The sequence below is a fragment of the Equus caballus genome, chromosome 9 (assembly GCF_041296265.1).
Source record: "Equus caballus isolate H_3958 breed thoroughbred chromosome 9, TB-T2T, whole genome shotgun sequence".
Classification (NCBI taxonomy): domain Eukaryota; kingdom Metazoa; phylum Chordata; class Mammalia; order Perissodactyla; family Equidae; genus Equus; species Equus caballus.
In genome coordinates, this window is record NC_091692.1 from 81,310,949 (window position 1) to 81,333,173 (window position 22,225).

Consider the following 22,225-nt stretch of genomic DNA (forward strand, 5'->3'; position numbering starts at 1 on the left):
ATCTCTGAGGTACATCACTTCCATCTTGGGAGTGGTAGGCCCTGTTAGCCTGGCTGTAAATTGCGATAATAACAAGAGCAAAAGTTTGTGTGCTTACCACATGTCAGATACTGTTCTGAGCCTTTTACACTTTTCTTATTTAACTCTTAAAATAACCCCATGAAGGTGTGATGATGATAATCACGGTCTCTGTTAGGTCACTTGCCAGTGGGAGAACCAGGATTTGAACCTGGACCCTCCGACTGCAGGGCTTTGCTCCTGAACTTGACACTCCTCTGCTTTCCTACCCAGCTTCACACTACATTTGGGGCCGGCTGATTCTTTGTTGTGGGGCCTGTCCTATGTGCTGTGGGATGCTTAGCAGCATCCCTGGGCTCAGCACACTAGATGCCAATCACATTGCTTCCCCCATCACACCTCATGGGACAACCCCAGATGTTCCTAGACATTATCAAATCTCCCTGGGGTGGGGGCAAAGTCATCGCTGGTTGAGAATCACCGTTGTAATAGCCCAGATCTTGGCTTCTTGTGGAAATAAGTCAAGACAGTTTCAGTGTGAACTCCGTTCCCCTAGGACTTGATTACTTACCATTTGATAGGCTTGAAAGGTGGCTCGTAACTGCTTGTGGCTCCTCTTGGCCAGGACTTCATTGAAGGCAAGCTCCTCGGTGCCCCAGCGGCCTTCCCCTGCCTCCAGGGTCAAATGCAAACATGTTGAAAAATGCTCTTGCAAAAAGACTGAATATACAGTGCTGTGACCAGGCGTCACTTACAGGAAATTATAAAATACGCACTGAATAGAAGCCAAATGGATTGACCGAGCCCTTTCAACTTCTGACCTCATGAATTTACTTCACATATTTATTTATATTATTTATACCTTCCATTGTTCCAAAATGGATCTGAGGTGGTTAACCCCAGAGACTAAGAAGAGAAACAATTCTTTTTGGTTCGTGAAGACTATATATAGGAAAAATATTTTAAAGATCACACTCATTTCCTAAGTTTCTCCCATTCACAGGAAATAAAGGAATATTTGTTGAAAATAATGCAAACAAAATTTTTATAAAAAGAATTTGCACTTACATCGTACAGATCTTTGGCATCCTGGCCAGCTAGATCTTTGTCCACATCACCTCTTTCATCACGATTAGCCTAGGAAATCGACACACTGTTATTATCTTGAGTTCCTGCTTGACCATAGAAAATAAGGGAAAGTCCTGGAAAATGGGGGGTGAATTTGGAGGGGTGGCCTGAAGCGAGATTCAGCCTGGCAAAGTGGCAACACTGCTCTTTGCTGCCATCTTTTGGGCACAATTGATAAACAGAGTAGCTTCTGTGACATCACTTGTTTTTTTCCCCCCCGTAGAAACCAGGGTCACTTGCAAACCCCGCTGACCTCTAAGCAGGCTGTAAGCAACCTCGTGATGTCCCCTAGGGTGAGTCCATTGGAAAGCTCATAATCTTCCTTCCAAATATCAAATTACACCTCTCAGGGTCCCAATCCTGAAGAACCCTGAATGTTGCCCATGGAAGGTCTTGGAAGTCTAACCTAAGCACTTTGTGGCAGGCAGAGTTCTAAGATGACCCCCAATGGCCCACACCCTTGTATAATCCTCTTCTCTTGAGTGTGGACAAGACTGTGAATAAGGTGAGATATCACTCCTGTGATTATGTTGTTATATAGCAAAGGGGGTTGCTAAGTTGTGATTAAGTTCCCTAATCAGTTGAGTTAATGAAAAAGGATATTATCCTGGGGGGGGGAGTGACCCAATCAGGTGAACTCTTAAAAGGTCAGAGATGCGGGACCAGCCCTGTGGCCAAATAGTTAAAGTTCCTCATGCTCTGCTTCAGCAGCCAGGTTCGCAGGTTCAGATCCTGGGCACAGACATAATCCACTCATCAGCCATGCTGTGGAGGTGACCCGCATACAAAAAACAGAGGAAGATTGGCACCTATGTTAGCTCAGGGAGAATCTTCCTCACCAAAAATAGGTCAGAAATGGAAGAAGTCAGAAAGATGAGTTCCTGCTGGCCTAGAAGAAACCAAATAGCCATGTTTTGACCTGCCTATGGGGGCTACAGGACAGAAAGCTGAAATGGCCTCTAGAAGCTGATAGTGGTCTCTGGTTGACAGCTAGCAAGAAAACAGGGACATTAGTCATACAGTTTCAAGGAACTGAAGTTTGCCAACAACCAGTGAGCTTGGAAGAGGACCCCAGGCCTCAGGTGAGATGGCAGCCCTGGCGACACCTCAATTTCAGCCTGGCAAGACTCTGAGCAAAGCCTCAGCTAACCTGTAACAGGACTCCTGACCTATGGAAACTGCAAAATCGTAGATTTGTGTTGTTTTAGGCCACTAAGTTTGTGGAACTTGTTAGGCAGCAAGAGAAAACTTATATATTCTTCCTGCTCCAGTTGATGCCTACTCTGTGTATTCTGCTGTCAGTCTACCTACATGGAGAGTAAGGAAACAGAGGAAATGCACAAAGCTCACACAGACTGATGTGTCAATGAGAGTGCACATGCCACGTGGCTGGAGGCCCGGGCACTGTGTCCTAGAGGGTCAATGCTAAGAGCCCTGCTTTCCTGGCCAAGCTCCCTGCAGTGGTTCTTACAGACTCAGGGTGAATCCTGGAAGTAAGTGCAGAGTTGTGTTGTGAAAAGAGTCCTGCATGGGGTCAGATGGCTGGTTCTTGTTCTTGGCCTGTGTCTTACGGGCCGTGTAAACCTGAGCAGGTTACCCATCCTCTCTGGGCTTGAGTTTCCTCATTGGCAAAATGAGGTGGTGATGCTTAATGAGATAACTCATCAACAAAAAGGTATTGTAAACTGCCAATGACTGGGCGGATTGTTATTATGGAAGGAACCTTGATTGAATAATTTCACAACAGCTGGGCTCAGGGAGCATGGGTTCATGATCCCTCAATACTATTTTTAATAAAAGAAGGAAACGTTTATTATCAACACGGCTTTTTTCATTGTGGTACGATGTTGCCAAGGGCTATTTCCCAAGATCATAAAGCAGGTGAGACCTCTTTACTCCTTACCTGTAGCAGGGACACCAGAATTTTTTTTAGGTTTCCACTTGTATCACCTTTGACATCTGATTCAAGACTCCTGCCAAATACTTTTGAGGAAGAAAAAAAAGAGGGGACAGCAGATGATTTAGTTTCCTAGAGGTGTGTTGAAAGGAACCTCTTTTATTCAAAGTCAAAACAAAAGGTCACTTACACCTTTGGTAGGCCTCTTTGATGGCGATGATTTCCTAGGAAGGGTAATAAAAAAAAGTCAATACTCCAAGGTGGGGTTGATTGATCAGATACGCACAGACACACCGAAGGAGGAGGCAGGAGCTCTTCCTTCTGTGTCTCTGAACACAGGATGCCCTCATGACTTCCTCTCAAGAGAGCCGTCCCTACGGGTCAGGGCTAGGCCTGCAGATCCCTGGAGGTGCGAGGAAGCCCTTTCTGTGTAAATATTTCAAACCACGCAAGTAACGTCTGCATATATCCTCCTTGGTTAAAGGCAAAAATTTTACAGCTGAGCTAACATCTCTCACCACCTCCTCTCCCCGTCCCACTCCCCATCCCCACCCAGGTAGCCAGTGTTAGACTTCAGTGCATCTTCCCAAGTATTTTTCCTTGCATTTGCATACATATATCTGTGCTATTGGAACTATGTGGAATTGTTTTGTGTATGTTTTTAAAAAGTAGAATACTGTACATATTGTTCTTTGACTGATTTTTTTCACTCAATAATATGTCTTGGAGATCCAGCTATGCCCATATATAGCTAGTCGCCTAATGCTTTTTAGATGGTACAAAATATTCCATGCTACAATAAGCCACAGTTTGTTTAACCGGCCTTCAAGTGATGGGTATTTAGGTCGTTTCCAGTTCTTCTCTACTTCAAACAAGGCCTCATTCAGTAAACAGTTTGCCGTGTGCAGGAGTGCAAGTTACTCTCTAGGGTGTGTCCCGGGAAGAACTGTGTTGGGTTTCAATGACTTGTGCAGAGTGGCCCGCTCAGGCCAGCTGCCTCGGTTTACACTTGAACCACAGTGTACAAGAGCGGACGTTTCCCCACAGCATCTCCCACAAACTGTTTAAAGTGAAAGTCAGGGGCAGCGATGGGGAGAAGGTGGTGGGGTGATAAGTGAGGACTGGCTGAAGGGCTTTGGTGGGTGGGAGGGAGGTGGGAGGCCGGTGGGGTTGACCTTCTCTGTCTGTACAGCTCCCTCCCCTGTTCCTCCTTCTAACCCACCACCGGGATGTGCTGGAACCCGGGATCTGCTCTCTCCCTGCTTTTCTTCTCTGTATTGTCAGATCTACTTGATTGAAAAAAAAGAAACGCCTTGCTTGTTGTTTGAGACCGGGACCTGAAAGAAGCTAGGCTGAGGGAGAACAGCAAGTGATCAAATAAGATTAGAAAAATAAGGATCAAATTAACCTTCTTTCCAAGGCAGCCTACTGATTGCCCCCATATTAGATGCCTCTTCGCTGGGACGGTGGTGCTTCTGGAAAGGGTGGGAATGTCGAGCAGGGAAAGTTGTGCGGCTGTTGGTCTGAACTGATGCCCCCTTCTTTGCTAACCCTCCTCTAAGGCACAATCCTGAGCTGAAACTCCTGGGAATGCAGGGTTTTCATTATCTTGTGGGAAGAAAAGAAGTCCAGGGATGCCCACGAAAGGGGTTTGCCCCTGTGGCTGGGAGCATGGCGGTGCTTCAGGAAATACGTTGCACAGAACAGGCTGAGCCCAAGAAACCGGTTCAGGGTCGGGTTGTGGGCAGTCAAGGCTTAAAATAGCATTTCAGCATCAGAGCGCTGTGCCATTTTTCCTTGCCATCTGCTCCAACCACTGCTTCTGTTTCTTATCCAGAGGCGTCAGGAGTGTTGGGAGTTTCTGGCATTTTCCTTGCTGGGCTTCCCCATCCTATGTGATAGGTGGTTGTGGAAGAGGAGGGGGGTCTCCAGATAATGATTTATAGACCCCCCTTTACTTTTGATGAGCTCCTTGGCTCTCATGGCTTCTGGAACCAAGAATGAATGGGCTTCTACTGGGGCCTTAACAAATGTTCTTTCCAGCTCCTGAAATGGTGGCATATGCCCAAGGGGCAAGGGGGTAGGTTTGCTGATAGAAGGACACAGAAACCTCTGGAGAGGTGCTGATGACCCCTGGGAGTGTTCGTTGGGATCCCCTCTGCCCACCCACCTCCCTGCCTTATTATCTTCTTCTTTGTATTCTACGCTAGATGACAGCCATGGACGAGGCAGCTACACAAACATGCTTGGGCTGCTTGTTGCCTTATTTGTGCCAAAAGACCTGCAAAGTCAGGCTGGGAGGGAGAAGGTAGAATCTTGCCTCTTGCATATAAAACTGTGCATCCATTTAGAAAAACAAAAGCTGGGTTGGCACGGCTCTTCTGGAAGGATCTATTCTGTCAAGACAGGGGCAAGAACACCAAGACTGACCACCAGAAGATTGGAAGGGGCTTCTCCCCGGCATGGGCCAAGCAGACACATTTCTACCCAGACACTTGCTCACCCCATGGGTGGAATGCAGTGTGTAGTTTCCCTTCTGGCTGCTGCAACCACCTCTGATGGGCTTATGGATGTTCCCTCCGGGGTGGGGTCCAAGGGCTTGGCTGGAACTAACCTTGTTGGTTCTTGTGCACAGGACCTCAATGAGCAGTGCCTCATTCATGCCCAGACCCTTCATGGCCTTCTGCAGCTGCCGAGCATCGTATTCGCTGGGACGGTCCAGAAGGGCCAAGGCCGCCTTCTTGAAGTTTCCACTCAGCTCACTCTTGAGCACCTCCTCCAGCTCCTGCAGGAAGACAGCAGTAGCCCTGACTGGGAATGGCCGAAGAGAAGAGGGACAGGTGTCTGCTCTCCCCACTGCGTGACCTTAGGTTGACAGGAAACCTGCTGTGGACACATGGAAGGTGATCTAGACAGGAGCTGTACGGGTTCAAGTGACCTGCTCTAGAGGACAAGGGTCACCATGACTGCCCATCCCTCTTCCCCCAAGACTGGCAGAGAGACAGATAGAAGATCCCCTGCTCAGGTCTGGAGACCCCAAAGATGAATCACAGTAACAACCAGCATTTGCAGAACATTCTAGGGTTCAGAGAGCTTTCTCACTGATCCTCAAAACAGCCCTGGCATTAATTGGCATTATCGCCATTTAATGAACCTCAAAAGGATCAAGGACTCGCTCCCAAACACTCGGCTAGAAAGGACTGAAATACAGGTTTGTCATCTCTAGGGGGACAAGATCGTTTATCATCCAAATGGGATGATGTGAGAGTGAAAGGGGGCACTATTAATAATTTCAGGGGGACAACAGGAATAATTAGGGACGATCCTGGGCAAATCAGATGTACAGTCACTTTGGTTCTCTTGTTAAATCCTGAGAGGGACACATGTGGGGAAGCACTCAGGTAGGGGGGAGAGACGGACATCAAATTCTCACTGGCACCCTGTTGTTGGCAAGCATCCATCTTCATGGATGTTTTCGGCAAGTGCCCTCTATCACATGTGAACTGCCTGCTCCGCCTGCCTCCCTCTGACTAGATGGCTTAACGAGGAAAAGGTCAAAAATGGGCGTTCAGTCTAACTAGAGCTGCCAATGTCCCAACTGAAATGAAGGACCTCAAAGTGAGACTTTCACGCAGAGACAGCCCACTGTGGGTCAGACTGGAGGCCCAGGGACCAGCTAGCATTTCCGGGACCCAAATGATAGCAGAGGGTGGGTCTGGCTACTCAGAAACATGGCATGATGGCTAACAACACAGTCACAATAGGTCTGTGACCTTGGAAGTTTGCATAATTTCACCAGCTGTCAGTTTCCTTCTCTGAAACGTGGGGAGAAATGACTTACCTGTTAGGATTGTTGGAAGAATTCATTGAAACAATCCATATAAACACAGAGCACAGTGCCTGGCACTTTTTAAATGTTCAATAAGTGGTTATTGTTATTATTATTCCATGTGGAAAGGAACTTTCTGAGAGAAGGCAAATCAACTATTTCTCAAAGGAACCTCTGAGCTCCGGGCCTGGGAGAAAATCCCAGAAGATTTTTGTCCAAGGCCCTGGGATCTGCAGTCTTCCAAGGGGCTGTGATATTACCACCTCCATCCCAGGGCAGCTGCTCCATCTAACACTGTATCTTGTGAAAGCAAGACTTTGGTCAGAACTGCACCGCGTGGATCCACTCGAAGACTGGAAATATTTTTTCAGGTCAGATGGGCATTATACAGAACTGCAGAGAAGAGAAATCCCAGCTGCCTACTCTTACAAGCCACAGGCAGGAAAACAAATCCTTGTGTGTTTACATTCTGTTTGGACACAGAAGCTGGCTCGGGTTCCCTCAGCTCTAATCCTGGTTTTCCTGCTAACTAGCTGCGTCACCTTGGGAGGGGTATTCTCTTCGGAGCTCAGTTGGCATGGGGACTTAGATTTGTTCGTCTCTAACATCTTTTAGCTTCGTGATGTTGTGATTCTAGATCACTTCTTTGGCAGTGTCAGCTATCTGAAACACAGCTGAGGACGGGAGAGGAAGCGAATGGTTGGCACGTGTTGGTATTGCAAGGTTTTGTGTTAGAGCACGCCCACTTCATCTTTAGCAGAACCCCTAGGCCCTCACTTGGAATCCATTTACTCTTATTTTACGTAAAGCTTAAGAAGCCTGCATCTGACTTTCCACGTTGGTAGGGTGGAAGTAGACCCAGCATTTGAAAGGCTGCTACAGTTAGACACGTGGACGAGGATGAGAGTTCAACGTCATTCAATTCCATTAAATGCAGCTAAGCTAAAGACTCACTTCTTTTCATCAAAAAAATTACATTGAAAAGCCTGATTGTGAGAAGCAGAAAAACTATAAAAATACAGTCATCTGCTGCATTTGGAGTAGAAATAAATAGCTCCTCTCATGGTGCTGCGTCCTCCAGGTCAGAAGACTTGGGTTTGAGTCCTGGTTCTTTTTCTTACTGTGTGTGATTTTGCATAAGTCATTTAAACAAATGAGCTCTACTTTTCCTCTCTGTAAAATGGAAACGAGCAGACCTATCATAGCTTCCCTTTCCTGGTATGTGCTGGCATTATCCTGCTTGATTCTCCCAGCAGCTGAGATGGGAGGTGAATTATCATTTTCATTCTATTTTTGAGGAGACCGAGACCTAAAGAGACTGTCGCCTGACCAGTGTCAAAGAAGTAAGAAAACCCATCTCTATCTCTACATCTGTTTATACATAGTGTGATTGAAACTGTAAAGGTTTTATAAATATGGATTAGAATATGGCATGATAATTAATATTCATTTTGCATACTGATAATTCCAATGACATTAAGAAAAGGTTAAATTGTGCTCATGATACACTAATAAATAAAATAGACAGCCTAAGGCATACTTAAAGATTTCTATACTTAACACCATCAACAGCAACAAAAAGAGTGAAAGAAAAATTCATAAAGAAAGAAAAAAGGTGTTGATGCTTAATGAAATGGATGTTTTTGTTTCTGTTTTGTTTTAGTTTTCTGTAACAATCCGTTATGAAGACTACTTCATCCTTGAACAAGCCTGAATAAATGAATTCTTGTATAACGACCCACCTGTGAAAAGGGATTTCAAAGCACTGGTCTATCTGTAAATTAATATGTGGAATTAGTCCAAATGAGTGGAAAAAATGATTGAGAGATTAATGGAAAAAGAGGTCAATTTAAAAAATAATGAGTTAAAGAATATTGGTTTTACAAGCCATTAAGCTAATAAGGCAATTTCAGTTTTTCTGAAGTCAATTAAAGTTTTAAGTAGTCGTTTCATGTTTTTCTTGGGCTAACTCAGTAAAGCTTTAAAGATGTTCTCTGCTGCCTTGCGGATGCAGAGGAAGCAGAGGCCGCCAAAGTCGAGGCCGCGCGTCCATGCTTGTATGGACCCCTGGAATCACCTTGCCATACGACGCCTTGAACTTCTGCTTTATTTGTTGCCTCTCATCCGATGTCCTGCTTGATAGGATTTCAATGATGGTTGTTTCATCAGTTCCTAAAGGGCAGGAGAAAGAAACCAAGCAATTACTCTTCCTGCCCTCCCCACCACGACCATCACCCTTTCGCTGATGAATACCAAATTAACACCTCCCACGTGTATCTTTCACCTGAGTTTAGACCTTATTTCCAGCTGCCTGTCGCCATCTTCCTGTGGATATCCCAAGGCATTTCAATTCCCTGTGCATGTGAAACTGAACTCATCTCGTCTACTCTTAAGTCCCTTCCCCGCCCTGTTCACTTCATCTGAGCGCACGGCATTCCCCGAATTAGAAAATCCAAAGTCACTTTTGAGGGCCCACCTTCAGTCTCCTTTACTTTCCAATACCACCAAGTCCCATCTCTCTCACCTACAAGACAACTCTGTCTCTTTCATTCCCACTGTCCCTGCCTAACAGGCCCTACTTGTTTTTAGTCTCCCTGACACCAGGCTCTCATCTCTGCGGTCCCCCCTCCATCCAGGCTGCCATCAGAATCATCATTCAGAAGAATGTGTGTTCTCGTTTCACTCCCTATTTAAAACACCTTTAGTGACTCCTCATGACTCCTAGAACTAAATCGGAGTTCTTTAACGTGGCCCTGAGACTTCCTGCAGTTTGCTCTCAAACTATGGTTCTTCTAGCCTGTCTCTTCCCACAACCCCCATGCCTCACTCACTTTGTTGCAGCCACATTTGTTGGTAGGTCGAGCCCTGTTATAAATCCTGAAGCATTGAGTTTCTGCTCCCTCTGTTCTTTCATGAACATGGCTTGTATATCTTTAGCATCGTGGCAGTGATTATATAAGACTGCAGGTGTGTGACATTCTGAGCCTGGTGTCTGGGCCATAGGGAGGGGTCACTAAGTGGTAGCAGGCACTGTTGTGGGGCCACTTCCTGCTGTCTTCCTTGGGTAAGTGGGGGTGTTGGGTCTGTCTTGCCCAACAAATATAGGATTTCTAAGGTACAGTACTATGCATACCACTGCAGGTGTGAAAGATGATCTGTGGAGCTCCGTGCATGACTATTTAAAATCTTAATAGTTATGTGTTTATTTTAGTGTGAATTTAAAATATATAGAGAGAACTAAGTCATTAAACCTATTTGCTATTTTGTGAAGGACAGGGGCTAAAAATGAGTTGATCAGAAGAAAAAGGTTAAGTTGATAGTACTCAGATTGACAAGAATCATGGAAGTTGGTGGTTGAATGGTTGAGGTCTGAAACCGTATAATAGGTTGTAAACTCTTTGACGACAGGGATTGTGTCTTACTCAGCTTTGAACCCCTTGGCCCAGGGGATTCACTGTGTATCATGACTTCACTTAGTATTTTCCAGATAAGTATCTTGCATCGATTTTCTCAAAGAGAGGTGATATGAAGCTGAGCTCCTGTAACTCCGGGCCCGTGTGCATCCCACCCAGCCCACTGCCTCTCTTGAGGCTGTCTTGGTGCCTTATGCAGGTGGAAAGCTCTTTGATGGCAGGGTCCATATCCTGTTTTCCAGTTCTGTCCCAAAAACACTCAACCCACTGTGGGACAAGAGGTAAGGATGGGCAGCACCGTTGGTCTCCCTGTGTCTGAGGAAATACCCAAATGTTTTGCCATCAAGTGTGATTTATGTTTAAATAAGATTTCAGAGAGACCAGGAGCCAGACTGCACGTGGAGTAACTCCTTGGAGTAAGCACGGAAGGCCTGTGTGATTGTAGGGAGAAGGGGGAGGAAGGACCATTGGGTACTGGCAAGACCACGCCTACCACAAGGCGAGGAGAAATGGCAACTGAAGTTCTTGATCCTTGTGTAACAGTTAATGGAGAACTTCTAGACCCTGGGCTAGCTTCCGTCACATCCCACCCAGGGCACCCAGCAGGCGCTCCAGATTTTTCGACAGAGGAGGACCTGCAGGCTACAATCTCGTTGGAGGGAAGGGTCAGGATGGCTAGACTTGTTTGAAGCTGCATTTGTGTAGAACCCACACTGTTCTTCTTTGCTTTCCATGTTTATTCAGGGTAGCTTTGGGAGAGGCTGATGGAGACTATGAATGGGCTAAAGCCATTCCCTAAATCCACACCTACCATATGGGTTGGATCTGTGGCTGTTGGAATTAGAGTCGGCTGAAAGCAACCAGCTGGTCACATGGGAAGATTTGAGGTTTCCAGGGAAAGTACCTCCTTCTAGTTTCCAAACACCTTCTCCATGGTTCCTGTCATAGGTCCTGAGGTCCCCACTATTGGAATTACTTAAGCTGAGGTGTTTTCTCTGGAAGGCACTTTTCAGAACTAGTATCATGCAGAGAAACACAATTTCAGTGGGAAATAGTTAATGGAGAGCAACTTTCCCTAGCAGCCCCGGGTGGTAGAAGCAGCTGCTGTGGTAGGAGAAACATAACCTTTGGAGTCAGCCAGAACTGGGTTGGAATTCCAGCTCTGTCGCACACCAGCTGAGAGGCTCTGGACTCACTTTAGAGCTGCATTGTCCAATTCTGCAGCAGATGTGGCTAGCAAGCATTTGAACGAGCTAGGCTGACTTGAGATGTGCTATCAGTGTAAAGTGCACCCTGGCTTTTTATTTTAAAAAAAGAGCATAAAATATCTCAATAATTTTGATATTGTTTAACTGTTGAAATGTTAATATCTTGGATTAAATAAAATATATTAAAATTAATTTCATTTCTTTTTACTTTTGTTTAAATGTGGCTTCCAGAAAATTTGAAATTCCATTTGTGGCTCACATTACATTTCTATTGGGTAGGGCTGCCCTGAGTCTCTTTCACCCTCTAGAAGATGGAGTTTAAGACAATGCTGATCTCATAGGGGCTGTGAGAGGATGAGATACGAGACTCGGAAAACTCGTATCTAGGCAACGGTTAAGGTCTGTTCAAATGCCAGCACTTTGTCCATCCTGGCCCGCAGCAGTGTGTACATTTCCACGGGAACGGGTACACTGGCAGAACCTCCCATCTGACCCTTCTCCTGTATCCTAGCTGTCAGGGGACACCTACTATAATGGGTTGAATTGTGTCCCTCTAAAACCATACGTTGAAGTTCTAACCTCCAGTATCTCAGAATGTGACCTTATTTGGAAATAGGGTCCTTACAGAAGTAATAAGTTAAAATGAAGTCATCAGGATGGCACGTGATCCAATATGATCGATGTCCTAATAAAAAGGGGAAATTTGGGTAACGAGACAGACACGCACAGAGGGAAGATGATGTAAGGAGACACAAGGAGAAGACCACGTGAGGATGGAGAATTGGAGTGATGCATGTACAACCAAGGAATGCCTGAGGCTTCCAGAAGCTAGGAGAAAGGCATAGAACTCGTCTCCCCTAGAGCTATCAGAGGGAGCATGGCCCTGCTGACACCTTGATTTTGGACTTTTGGCCTCCAGAACTGTGAGAGAACACATTTCTGTTGTTTTAAGCTACCCAGTGTGTGGTACTTTGATATGGCATATCTAAGAAACTAACATACCCACTGTCCTCAGCAATATCTCAAGACTTCAAGAACGGAAACAAAAATCCTCTCTTTGTGGCCAAAAGTCTAGAGATTCCTGCACCAGCCCATTCCTAGTCCTACTTTCAGTGTCTACTGCCTGTGAATAGCAGGTGCTGGATCATTTTTGAATAGAACTGAATTAGTTGGACTTTCACAATTGCTCCCACCCAACTGAGGGATCAGGATCCTGAAGGAGCAAGAGATGGTAGATGCGTTTTCATAGAAGAGTTGGGAGCAGGAAGAATCTGTGTCATGGATATGGGAAGGCATGGAGGGGACCTGGCCGCAGATGGGAAGGGAAGAAAAAGGAAGGCTGGCAAAGACTTTAGGTGTTTTACCCTCCGCTCCACTCTGGCACCAGCCCTTGTAGCCATATTTGGAAAGACAGTCCCAGGACTTAGAAAGACAGCTTTGACCTGGGGGTTAGAGAGCCACTAGCTTTGTGTCCTTGGTCTGTTCACTTAGTCTCAAGGATTAGTGTCATCTTTACAATTCTGGGAAGTTCTAGCTATTTGATGCCTGTTGGAGAAACAGAAAATTCTAGGATGAGCTCACTTGCAAAAAGAGCAGGGATTAATTGCTTGCCTCATTCTTCTTCAGTTCCAACACCGGTGTGTATGCTGTTCCTCTTCATTTCCTCCTGCAGCTTCACCTACATGATGTGTATCCAGTTACTCTGTGACATTTTTTTTTAACTTCTGAGTGCCAGAAATCTCACCTCAAAAGGGATTTTTTCCCCTCCTAAAAGTCTCTTGAATCCACCCCTTTCTTTCCATACATGCTGCTCCTGCCCAGGTCTAGGGCCTCCGCATCTCTGGCCTGGATCCTTACAGTTGTCATCTCTGGAAGGGACTTTCCTGCCTTCCAGGTGGCCCATTCGCTGTGTTTTGCAGCCAGGAATCTGGGCTCATCCCTGGCTTCCTCTCTTCCCTCACCCCACACCCAGTTAGTCACCGCTAAGACCTCACCATTCCACCCGCTGCGTGTCTCTCAGATCCTCCCATTTCTCTCCATCCTCACCTCCGTCACATCACTTAGCAGAACGATTGATACCCATTCAGGCTCCTGCCTTCCCCTCACCTTTTCCAGTCAGCATTCACCATCCCCAGAACGACCTTTCTGATGAGCAAATCAACCTGTTCACTCTTCTACTTCAACCTTTCAATATAGGCCCCTTCAAACCCAGAATAAAGTCTGAACTCTTTAGCGGGGCACATGAGGTCTCCTGAGTAGCTCCTACTTGCCTCTCAAAGTCTTGCCCCCTGGCTCATCCTCTCCCAGGCCTCCTTTCTATCGACTCTATCAATTACTTGCAGCTCCTAGAACAAGCAACGCTTTCTTTCTTACCTCTGGGCCTTTGCACGGGCTGTTCCCTCTACCTGGAGCACCATATCTTTGATCCTCACCTCACTCCCATCCTCCTTTAGGACTCAACTCACTGACTTTTCCTGGGACACTCCTCCCTCAGTGTCCCTCACATGGCCGTTTTCCTCCTCCGCCCTGTCTCTGCCACGCCACACTGCAAGTTCCGTGGGAGCAGGGGGGTTTGCTCACCACTATATCCACACAGAAGGCTCTCAATGTTTATCAGACAACTTGCTGAATGAATGTTTAAATGCATGTGTATATGTGTGAAGGAATGAATGAATGAATGAATGGAGAAGTTGGCACAGCATTATGATGGAACCTTCTTTCTCCATTGGTGTAAGCTGCAAGTGCCACTTGGGTGGGCTGTATGTAGCAGGGCCATACAAGCTGCCATAGTCAACCCACATTTGGATAATTCAGGAAAATTGAGTTAAAATTTAAAAAATAGCGTGATATAGACTCTGCTTCCTAGAATGCTTTAAAAAGAGAGACCAGAGAGCAAGGCAGGCCTGGGATGGCTCGGCAACAGCCTGGAGGTTGGGGGTGGGTTGGGGGTGGGGGCGGGGAGTGTGGAAATGGCTAGATTTCCCTCCAGCCCTTTGAGTTCAGGTCTCAGGTTTAACCCGGGAGCTGTTCCCACCACCCGACCAAGAAGGGATTTACTGAACAGTGATCTCATTTTACATTTCACAATGTGTGTCATATAAGCAGTCTGTGCTGCTGAACAGTTTCCTGTAAACATTTACAATGGTTTGAGGCACTGGGGCTAGTCCCTAGTGGTTCCGAGAAAGACATTTTAAAAAATGAGAAAAGAAGGAACCTCAGCCCGGATTGTGCATGGGACACTGGAGAATAATTACAGAGCAGAGGTCAGAGCCGGGGTGATAATCGGCTCCAGGAGTGCCGGAGGGCCTCCTTGTTTCTGCTTTCCCAGCAACTTTCTGAGAAGATACCGAGCTGAGTTTCAACAGGATGGAGGCACTGGGTTTGAAGTGCCCTCCACTTGACACCAGGAGCCCATGTGCCCGTGAGTGGCCCCCGCAGTGTGCTGGAGGCAGGGCTCAGCTTTCCCCAGACTCCAAATTGTGGCCACAGCCTTGGCTCCCTGGAGCCCAGGGGCCGCAGCCCCATCTCTGATGCCTGAGGGCCAGTCTTTCCCACTCACACCACAAGGCTTCCCAGGCCCTCAGTGTCCTTCGGAAATGGGGGTGAGGGGAAGATAGATGGAGTAACAAAGTGGGGAATCCTGCCTGCCTGGGAGGGTCATTGCTTTTCACTTGCCCTCTGTATTAGTTTCCTGAGGCTGCTGTAGGAATTACCACAAAGTTCGTGGCTTAAAACGACAGCAATTTATTCCCTCACAGTTCTGGGGGCCAGAAGCCTGAAATCATGGTGTCCGTGGGACCACGCTCCCCCAGAGTGTCTAGGATGGAATCTGTTCCTTGCCTCTTCCAACTTCTGCCAGTCCTTGGTGTCCTTCAGTTTGTGGCTGCGTCACTCCAAACTCTGCCTCCGTCTTCACATGGGCTTCTCCCTGTGTGTCCTCTTCTCTTCTGTGTCTTTTAAGGACACTTGTCAGTGGATTTAGGGCCCACTCAGGTAATCCAAGATGATCTTTTCTCAAGATCCTTAACTTAATTACATCTGCAAAGACTCTTTTTCCAAATGAGTTCACATTCACAGGCTCTGGGTGGGCCTATCTTTGGAAGGGGCCACTGTTCACCCTGGTACACCCTCAGTGATGGAGAACAAAGGCAACTCAAGGGTCGCCTTACTCCGCTGCTCACACAGATCTAATTGGCATGGTGTGGGTTTTGGATCTGAGCATATCGCTCAGAAGGAGGAGATTAGCATATAGAGAGGTGCTGCCTCCTTTATCCTGATCACCCCCACGTGAGGAGACATGATTAATCCAATTTTGCAGGTGAGAAAACTGAGAAACTCAGCGGCAGAGCAGGGGCTCAAACCCAGGTCCGAAGTTCTTTCCCATACCTGGCAAGTGGAAAGAGCCCTGGGCTCAGGGTCACAAGCTCTGAGTTCCAGGCCTGAATCTGCTCCTATGTGACTTGAGCAGCATTGCTTGACCCCCATGGATCTCAGAGGAACTGGACCTTGCTCCCCCAAGTGTGGTCCCAGGACCTGCAGCATCAGCATCACCTGGGAACTTCTTGAAAACGCAAAATCTCAGAATCCGCTCAGAACTACAGGATCAGAATCTGCATATCAACAAGCTCCCCTGAAGACTCAAATGCACATTAAAGTCTGAAATATTATGGACTAGATACTCTCCATGGCAGCTTTTCCCTCTGAGAGACTGTTTCTGTGATTCTGTGAGGGAGAATGACAAGCATCCTTTTACATTTCAGAGAGGATAATGGATGTTGGGGTCCATACACGGTCAAGAAGAAGACATTCTGTTCAGAAGGGCCTTGCCGGGGTGGCCCAACAAGTGGCAGCTCTGGGCAGAGGCTGGTGGTGAGGTGCCTGGGAGCTGGGACGAGGACAGCAGAGGGGCAGAGAGCCCCAAGAGGAAGGCCTGACAAAGAGCCTCAGCATCAGGGAGAGGGGAGAGGGCTGCTCTGGGTCAACCAAGACCCAGACCAAGCATGTGCTTAGGACCCAGGAAAGCAGGGGCACCAAAGAAACAGTAAAGAGATCTGGAAGTTTTGTGTTATTTAGAAAAATAAAATACTATTTTATGGTATAGCATTCTTATTATTTCAAATTACATAGGTGGATGAGTGGGTAGGGAGTGCACATAATCTTTTGAATGTGTAGGGTCTCTAGACCCCTCTGTCCAATACAGTAGCCACTCACCACATGTGGCTACTGAGGACTTGAAGTGCGGCTGGTCCAAGTTGAAATGTTCCGTACATGTAGAAAACATACCAGATTTCAAAGACTTAATGTGGAAAAAAAAGGGATGTAAAATATCTCATTAAGAATTTTTATATTGGTTGCTGAAATATTTTCAATACAGTATTGAGTTAACTAAATAAAGTTTATTATTAAAACTCATTTCACCTGATTTTTTTTACTTTTAAAATTTGGCTTCTCAAAAATTTAAAATTACATATGTGGCTCATCTTTGTGGCCATTGGACAGCATAGCCCTGGACATTTAAATCCAGCCCTGGGAGGGCTAGTATACCACTAAGATGGGTGCGTGGTCTTGCAGACAAATTTTGCTGACGATACTATTTTGCTTTGTTTGCACATATTAATAGAGTTTGGAATTCTAGACCTTCAACCAAATCATGGCTTTCCAAGACGGCCCTAGTTTCCAATCTCCCCACCCTGATTTCACAACTCTTCAGCTTCGGGCAAGATATTTAACCTTTGAGCCTCAGCATTCTTGTCTGTTAAGTCATTATAATAACCCAGCATTACAGGGTTGTTCGGAGGACTACATAGATAATGTGCATGCAGTACCCAGATTAGCATGCGGCACATAGAAGGTGCTCTCCAACAGTTACCAGCACAATAGTGGTCCCACCTTGTGGCCACATCCAAAAGGGAGACAAGAACACTGTGACTTTGGCATATAGTAAGAGCTCCATCTGGGCTTATTGAATTGAACTCACTTGGTGACTAAAGAATGAAGGGATTTATCATTCAGCACAGCTGAACCATTCCCACACCCACTTCAGCTCCTGTCTCCAACTCCCATCCAGGTGTCAGGACCTCACTGGAGAAGCAGCAGAGAAGCACCTGTGAGGCTGGCTCAGCCTCTCAACAAAACTCAGAACTGTAAACACCCTGCCGCTGGCAGGCAAACCCATCTCCAATAGCTGTTGTCCAAATATATGTTAGCCAGGTCAGGATATGAGCAGCTCTTCTCTGCTCTTGGAAGCCCTGTGCTTTCTCCTCTGATGACGCCGAACCAAGCAACCTAGGTGTCATTGTTCATTTCTAGCTCCCTCTGTTTTTCTCCCTCTGTGATTTATTCAAGAACGCTTAATATGTAGCAAGCCCTTCTACCACTTCCCCACCAGATCTTCCCCAGCCGCAACTCCCTTGGGACTTCTCCAACATTTCTTGAGCAAGGCAGACTATTCTATAGCTGGACACTTCCTGTATTGAAGCAACATATGTCTTCTAAGATTTTCCACCACAGATCCCAGTTCTTTCCTCTGGAATCACACAAAGAATTTACAGCCATATTTATTCCACCACAACACCCATTCCTAGGAAAGCAAATCTCCACTAATTTACTTCTAAGTAAAAATCTCCTCCTCCTATTCAATGGGGCCCTCAGCATAATCAGCAGGCTTTTACTGCTGATTTCACCTCTCCCTTCCTTTCTACTCAAGAAATACTCCAAATTATTGCTCAAGCCCCATATTCCTCTGTCATGTCCATCTCTTTAGCAGATAATCTTGCCTCCCACTGGCTGAGCAATGTCATCAGATTACCAGGCATGAACACCCTCCACTTTCTCCCCTCACAACACCCATGAATATATCTATTCCTGCTCTCAGTTTCACCTCCTTCTCTCCCCCCTCCTGCTCAAGGTAACTCCTGTCTGTGCTTTGGATTCCACCTTCTTCCAGGCTCCTGGGACTAGAACCTTGTTTCATCAGCAACTTCCTTGGGTCCCAGAGTGTCTCTTCATGGCCTTAGTCCTAGATGCTCTCGCTGTCATCCTGCCGTGTTCCTGGGTTTACCCTCCTGATTTCTTGCTTAGTCCCCGACTCTTGGCCATGCACTTACCCTTAGGCCTGGACATAAACAGCTTTTCTAGTTTTGACCGCTGATTCTTGACCTTGGCCACAGTTGTAAGTTCACTTGATCTGTTTCTAGATGTAGCTCCCCGAGCCTAATCCAGCTCTCGTCAGACCTGATTCTCTACCACCTCCCACGAAAGGGATCAGAGGGGTACAGATGACATTAGGATTGCATGAACTACTCTTCTTGGGAAGTTTCTCCCACGTCAACATCAAATTAAATGTCACAATATCCAATTTCTAACTATTATATTGAATCCTAAAAAGTAATAGGATCTGATTATAACTTTGGGGCCTTTTATAAAGAGAACCTTAGAAGCGATCAAGTTGGATTAGCTTGAAATATACAAGGTGAGTGGGAGGTCATCTTCCTAAGATCATGAGAAAGCTGGATGTGAGGTCAAGTTTAATCAACTTCGAAAGTAAATTAGCAAACAAAATATCTTTCATACCCATTCCTTTGCAGGCTTTGTTCAGCTTTTTGACATCTTGATCCACATCGAAACCCTGAGGACTTTTCACTTTGGCCTGCAGAAAATAATTGAAAAGGTAAGTGGACAATATAGACATTCTTAAATTATCTCTGGCTGAAATTGGTAGCTAACTGGAAGACCAAGCAGTCATCCCACTGAGGGCCCAGCTGCCACTTTGCACGTGGGTGCATGTGGCAATCAGCTGGGGAACCTCTGGCCCCAAAGAGATGGCTGGTACTCCTTGGAGCCTGCTGGCCCTGGAGAACCACAGAGAATGGTCCCCTCTGTTCTCAAGGACAATCAGCCGGCCAATTCTGGGATGAGCGATTTCACATCAGCCCCACTTTTGTGTGTCTGTCTCTGAAACAGAGAGTGATAGAGTGGGCCACTGTCCAAGAGTGCTGGTTTTCCCTTTTTTTTTTTTTTTTTTACCATGAGACACAGTATATCTAGGGAATAGGTGTTGCCAGCCAGAAGCTGAGGGTTCTAGGATCTCACTAGAGATCAAGTGACCAGTGCTAAGGCTTTGCCATCCACACAATGAGAGACATAATATTTAGTTTGTCAGAGATACCATATGGACCATCAATAGCACAGTACTGATTTTTACCGCTCCTTGGCGAAAGAAAGACCTATGTATATACTAAGCTAACATTTCCCAGACTTCAGTCATTGGCATAATACATGCACTAATTTGTCCACCACTATTAAAAATTTAACGATGTGAGGTTAATTGCAGTTACGTAATTAGTAGCCTTGAATACACCCTGTGTTTTCTCAGATCTTTGCCTTTCCTCACAGAGATGCTCTTTGATGACGTGTGTCTCTTTCTTTCCATCCTTCAGTGAAGGCCGCTTTAAGCACTACTGCCTACACCGCCCGATTCCCCTCTCCCTCCCTTCAGTTCCTTTGACACCCACTGGGAATGAATAGGGACCACGTCAGGCACAGAGGACATGTTGCATTTATTGGTCTGGCATCGCTATTCCTTTGGGGAACTTCTCCTCCCCTCATTTCATGTGGTCTCATTGGGACTGTCAATCATGAAGCTTGAGCCCCACGGTCTTACCCTCAGGTGGGCACAAACCCCGTCACCCTGGCAATCATGGCTGGTTCAAGTGTGGGGATATAATCCAAGCAGGATGGATTAGAATCTTTCCGTTGGTTGATATGTAGATATTGACAGGGATACGTGTCTCTCCCTAACGGGCTTGCTAAGCTGAGAGAGTGTGAGTCTCAGGCTGTTGGCAGCCATCCTATCCACCACACGAAAGGAGCATGAGTCCAGAATGAAGCAAAGTGGAGACAGAAAGAGTGGAAGTATGGAGAGAGAGAGAGAGAGAAACTGAATAATATTGTATAAATCCTCAGATACAGCAATGCCTGTATCCTTGCACTTCCCAGTTTCAATAACTAACAAACTCCCACTTTCTCTAGTTAATATGAATTAGTTTTCTGCCCTTGCAACTAAAAGTATTCTAATATCCATGGACTGGAGGAAGGCTGGCTTCTAAGCCTTGGTTAATGGAGAATCATGTGATCCTAGAGCTAAAGGCCACCTATCGCCCTCTGCCTTTTGGAATGTGAGTGCCTTGCACATCTTGACATTTATCCCTGAAACAAGCTGGGAGGGGGGCTTACATTTGTTGAGCACCTGTGACGTGCCAGACAATCTCTTCATTTACTGCCCTTTCTTCGTTATTAACAGGGAGGAGCAGGCATTAATAGTCTCCTTTTAGGGAATTTGTGGGAGGTCTTGCAGGATGCAGGGTTGCACCCAGCTCAAGTTGCCTCCTAAAGCCCATGCTCTCAGGTCCAGTGCACCATCCTGCCTCACACTCTAATTGTGACCGAGGCTTTCCTGTCCAGCAGAGGGATGACATATCCCATTTTCCTTTCCAAGTCTTTTATGTAGTGTAAGAAAGCCATCCGGTGCCTCTGAAGCCTTGTTGGCAGGACCAGCGACGTAATTTGCAGGCCTCAGTGCAAAAGAAAAATGTAGGACTCCTTGTTCAGAAATGATTAAGAATTTCAAGATGGTGACGTCAGAGTGTGAAACCAAGTGGGAGGCCTTTCTGAGCATGGGGCCCTGTGCAACAGCCCAGGCTGCACACTTCTGAAGCCCACCCTGCTCTTTGATCCAAGTCTGGAAGGGGTGGTTCTCTGAGTGTGGGAAGTAGCAATCTCACAGAGTAAATGGAGTCTTTGCTTTTCATGAGAAGTATTATGGAGGGCTCAGGAAGTGAACCAGAGCAGCAGAATCTCCTATTAATGGGCTGATTCTTAAACTGCTCTGTATGTCATTTTAGTCTCATTAGTGCAGAGAATTTGGTGGAACACTAATGATCTATCCCACTTCACAACTGTGAAAGAGAGACCCAGGGCTCTGGGAACGGCTAGGCAGCTTAGGCTCTGCCTGAGGTCCCTGGCTGAGGGGCGGTGGGGGCTGGAGTCCAGCTGGGGTTACACTTGCCAAGCCCTGTGCTGCCAGGCTGACGGGGCTGCTTCTCCCCAGAGGGACGCTTTCTCCTCATTGGCACAAAGCTGCTGCCAGGGCTTGCAGAAGCCATGTGGAGACTTGATTAAGATTGCCTGGCCAGGCAACGCGTGGGTCAGAACCATGGCTAGAACCTGATGTCTGACTCTGTCAGGTATGAGGTGACATTCCTGCCCCTCCTCCCCTTACTGTTTTGGTAAAGTTGTTCCACGACACTAACATCACAGAGTTATAGGAGCAGAGGGATGGGAAAAGAACCCTCTGAACATGTCCAATTTGTTTATCCAAAGCTGAAAAATGAGTAAATAAGTGTCGCTTGGTCCAAAATTAACAGTGATGTTTGGGGAGTGCAGTGGGAGAGTGTTGACCACAAGTTAGGACTAAAGATGATATTGAGAAAATGTTTTTCTTTTTTCCTTAACAAATAATGTGGTGTAAAATCTCTATCAGATGTACAACCGTCAGCAGGGCAGGTGGAATTCACTGTCCCCTGGTTCTTTCTAGGAACTTCTCTTAGCCATGTTGGTTATCTTTCCCAATCTGAAGAGAATTTGGTCTTGCTCCTTGTAACAGCAGGATATTTGATGTCGGAGAGAAGGAATCACGTGATGTGATGTGATTTTTAAAAAAAAGGAAAAAGAA

At 46.3% G+C, this 22,225-nt stretch overlaps 1 protein-coding gene and 1 long non-coding RNA gene across 3 annotated transcripts in view; one reads left to right on the forward strand and one right to left on the reverse strand.

The window, feature by feature from the left end:
• ANXA13 (annexin A13) overlaps nucleotides 1-22,225 on the reverse strand; it is a 53,271-nt gene that overhangs the window by 10,956 nt on the left and 20,090 nt on the right. For both annotated transcript variants that reach the window (XM_001497867.5, XM_023648924.2), the window contains 7 exons: nucleotides 19,066-19,141; nucleotides 8,950-9,044; nucleotides 5,658-5,828; nucleotides 3,234-3,267; nucleotides 3,050-3,129; nucleotides 1,087-1,155; nucleotides 590-691 (listed from right to left, as the gene is read on the reverse strand). In XM_001497867.5, coding sequence (XP_001497917.1) covers nucleotides 590-691; nucleotides 1,087-1,155; nucleotides 3,050-3,129; nucleotides 3,234-3,267; nucleotides 5,658-5,828; nucleotides 8,950-9,044; nucleotides 19,066-19,141 — 627 coding nt within the window. The remainder of the gene's footprint in view (nucleotides 1-589; nucleotides 692-1,086; nucleotides 1,156-3,049; nucleotides 3,130-3,233; nucleotides 3,268-5,657; nucleotides 5,829-8,949; nucleotides 9,045-19,065; nucleotides 19,142-22,225) is intronic.
• On the forward strand, nucleotides 1,404-8,623 carry LOC138915451 (uncharacterized). Its single transcript, XR_011421395.1, has 2 exons — nucleotides 1,404-1,651; nucleotides 8,536-8,623. It is a non-coding gene; the product is annotated as an uncharacterized lncRNA (long non-coding RNA).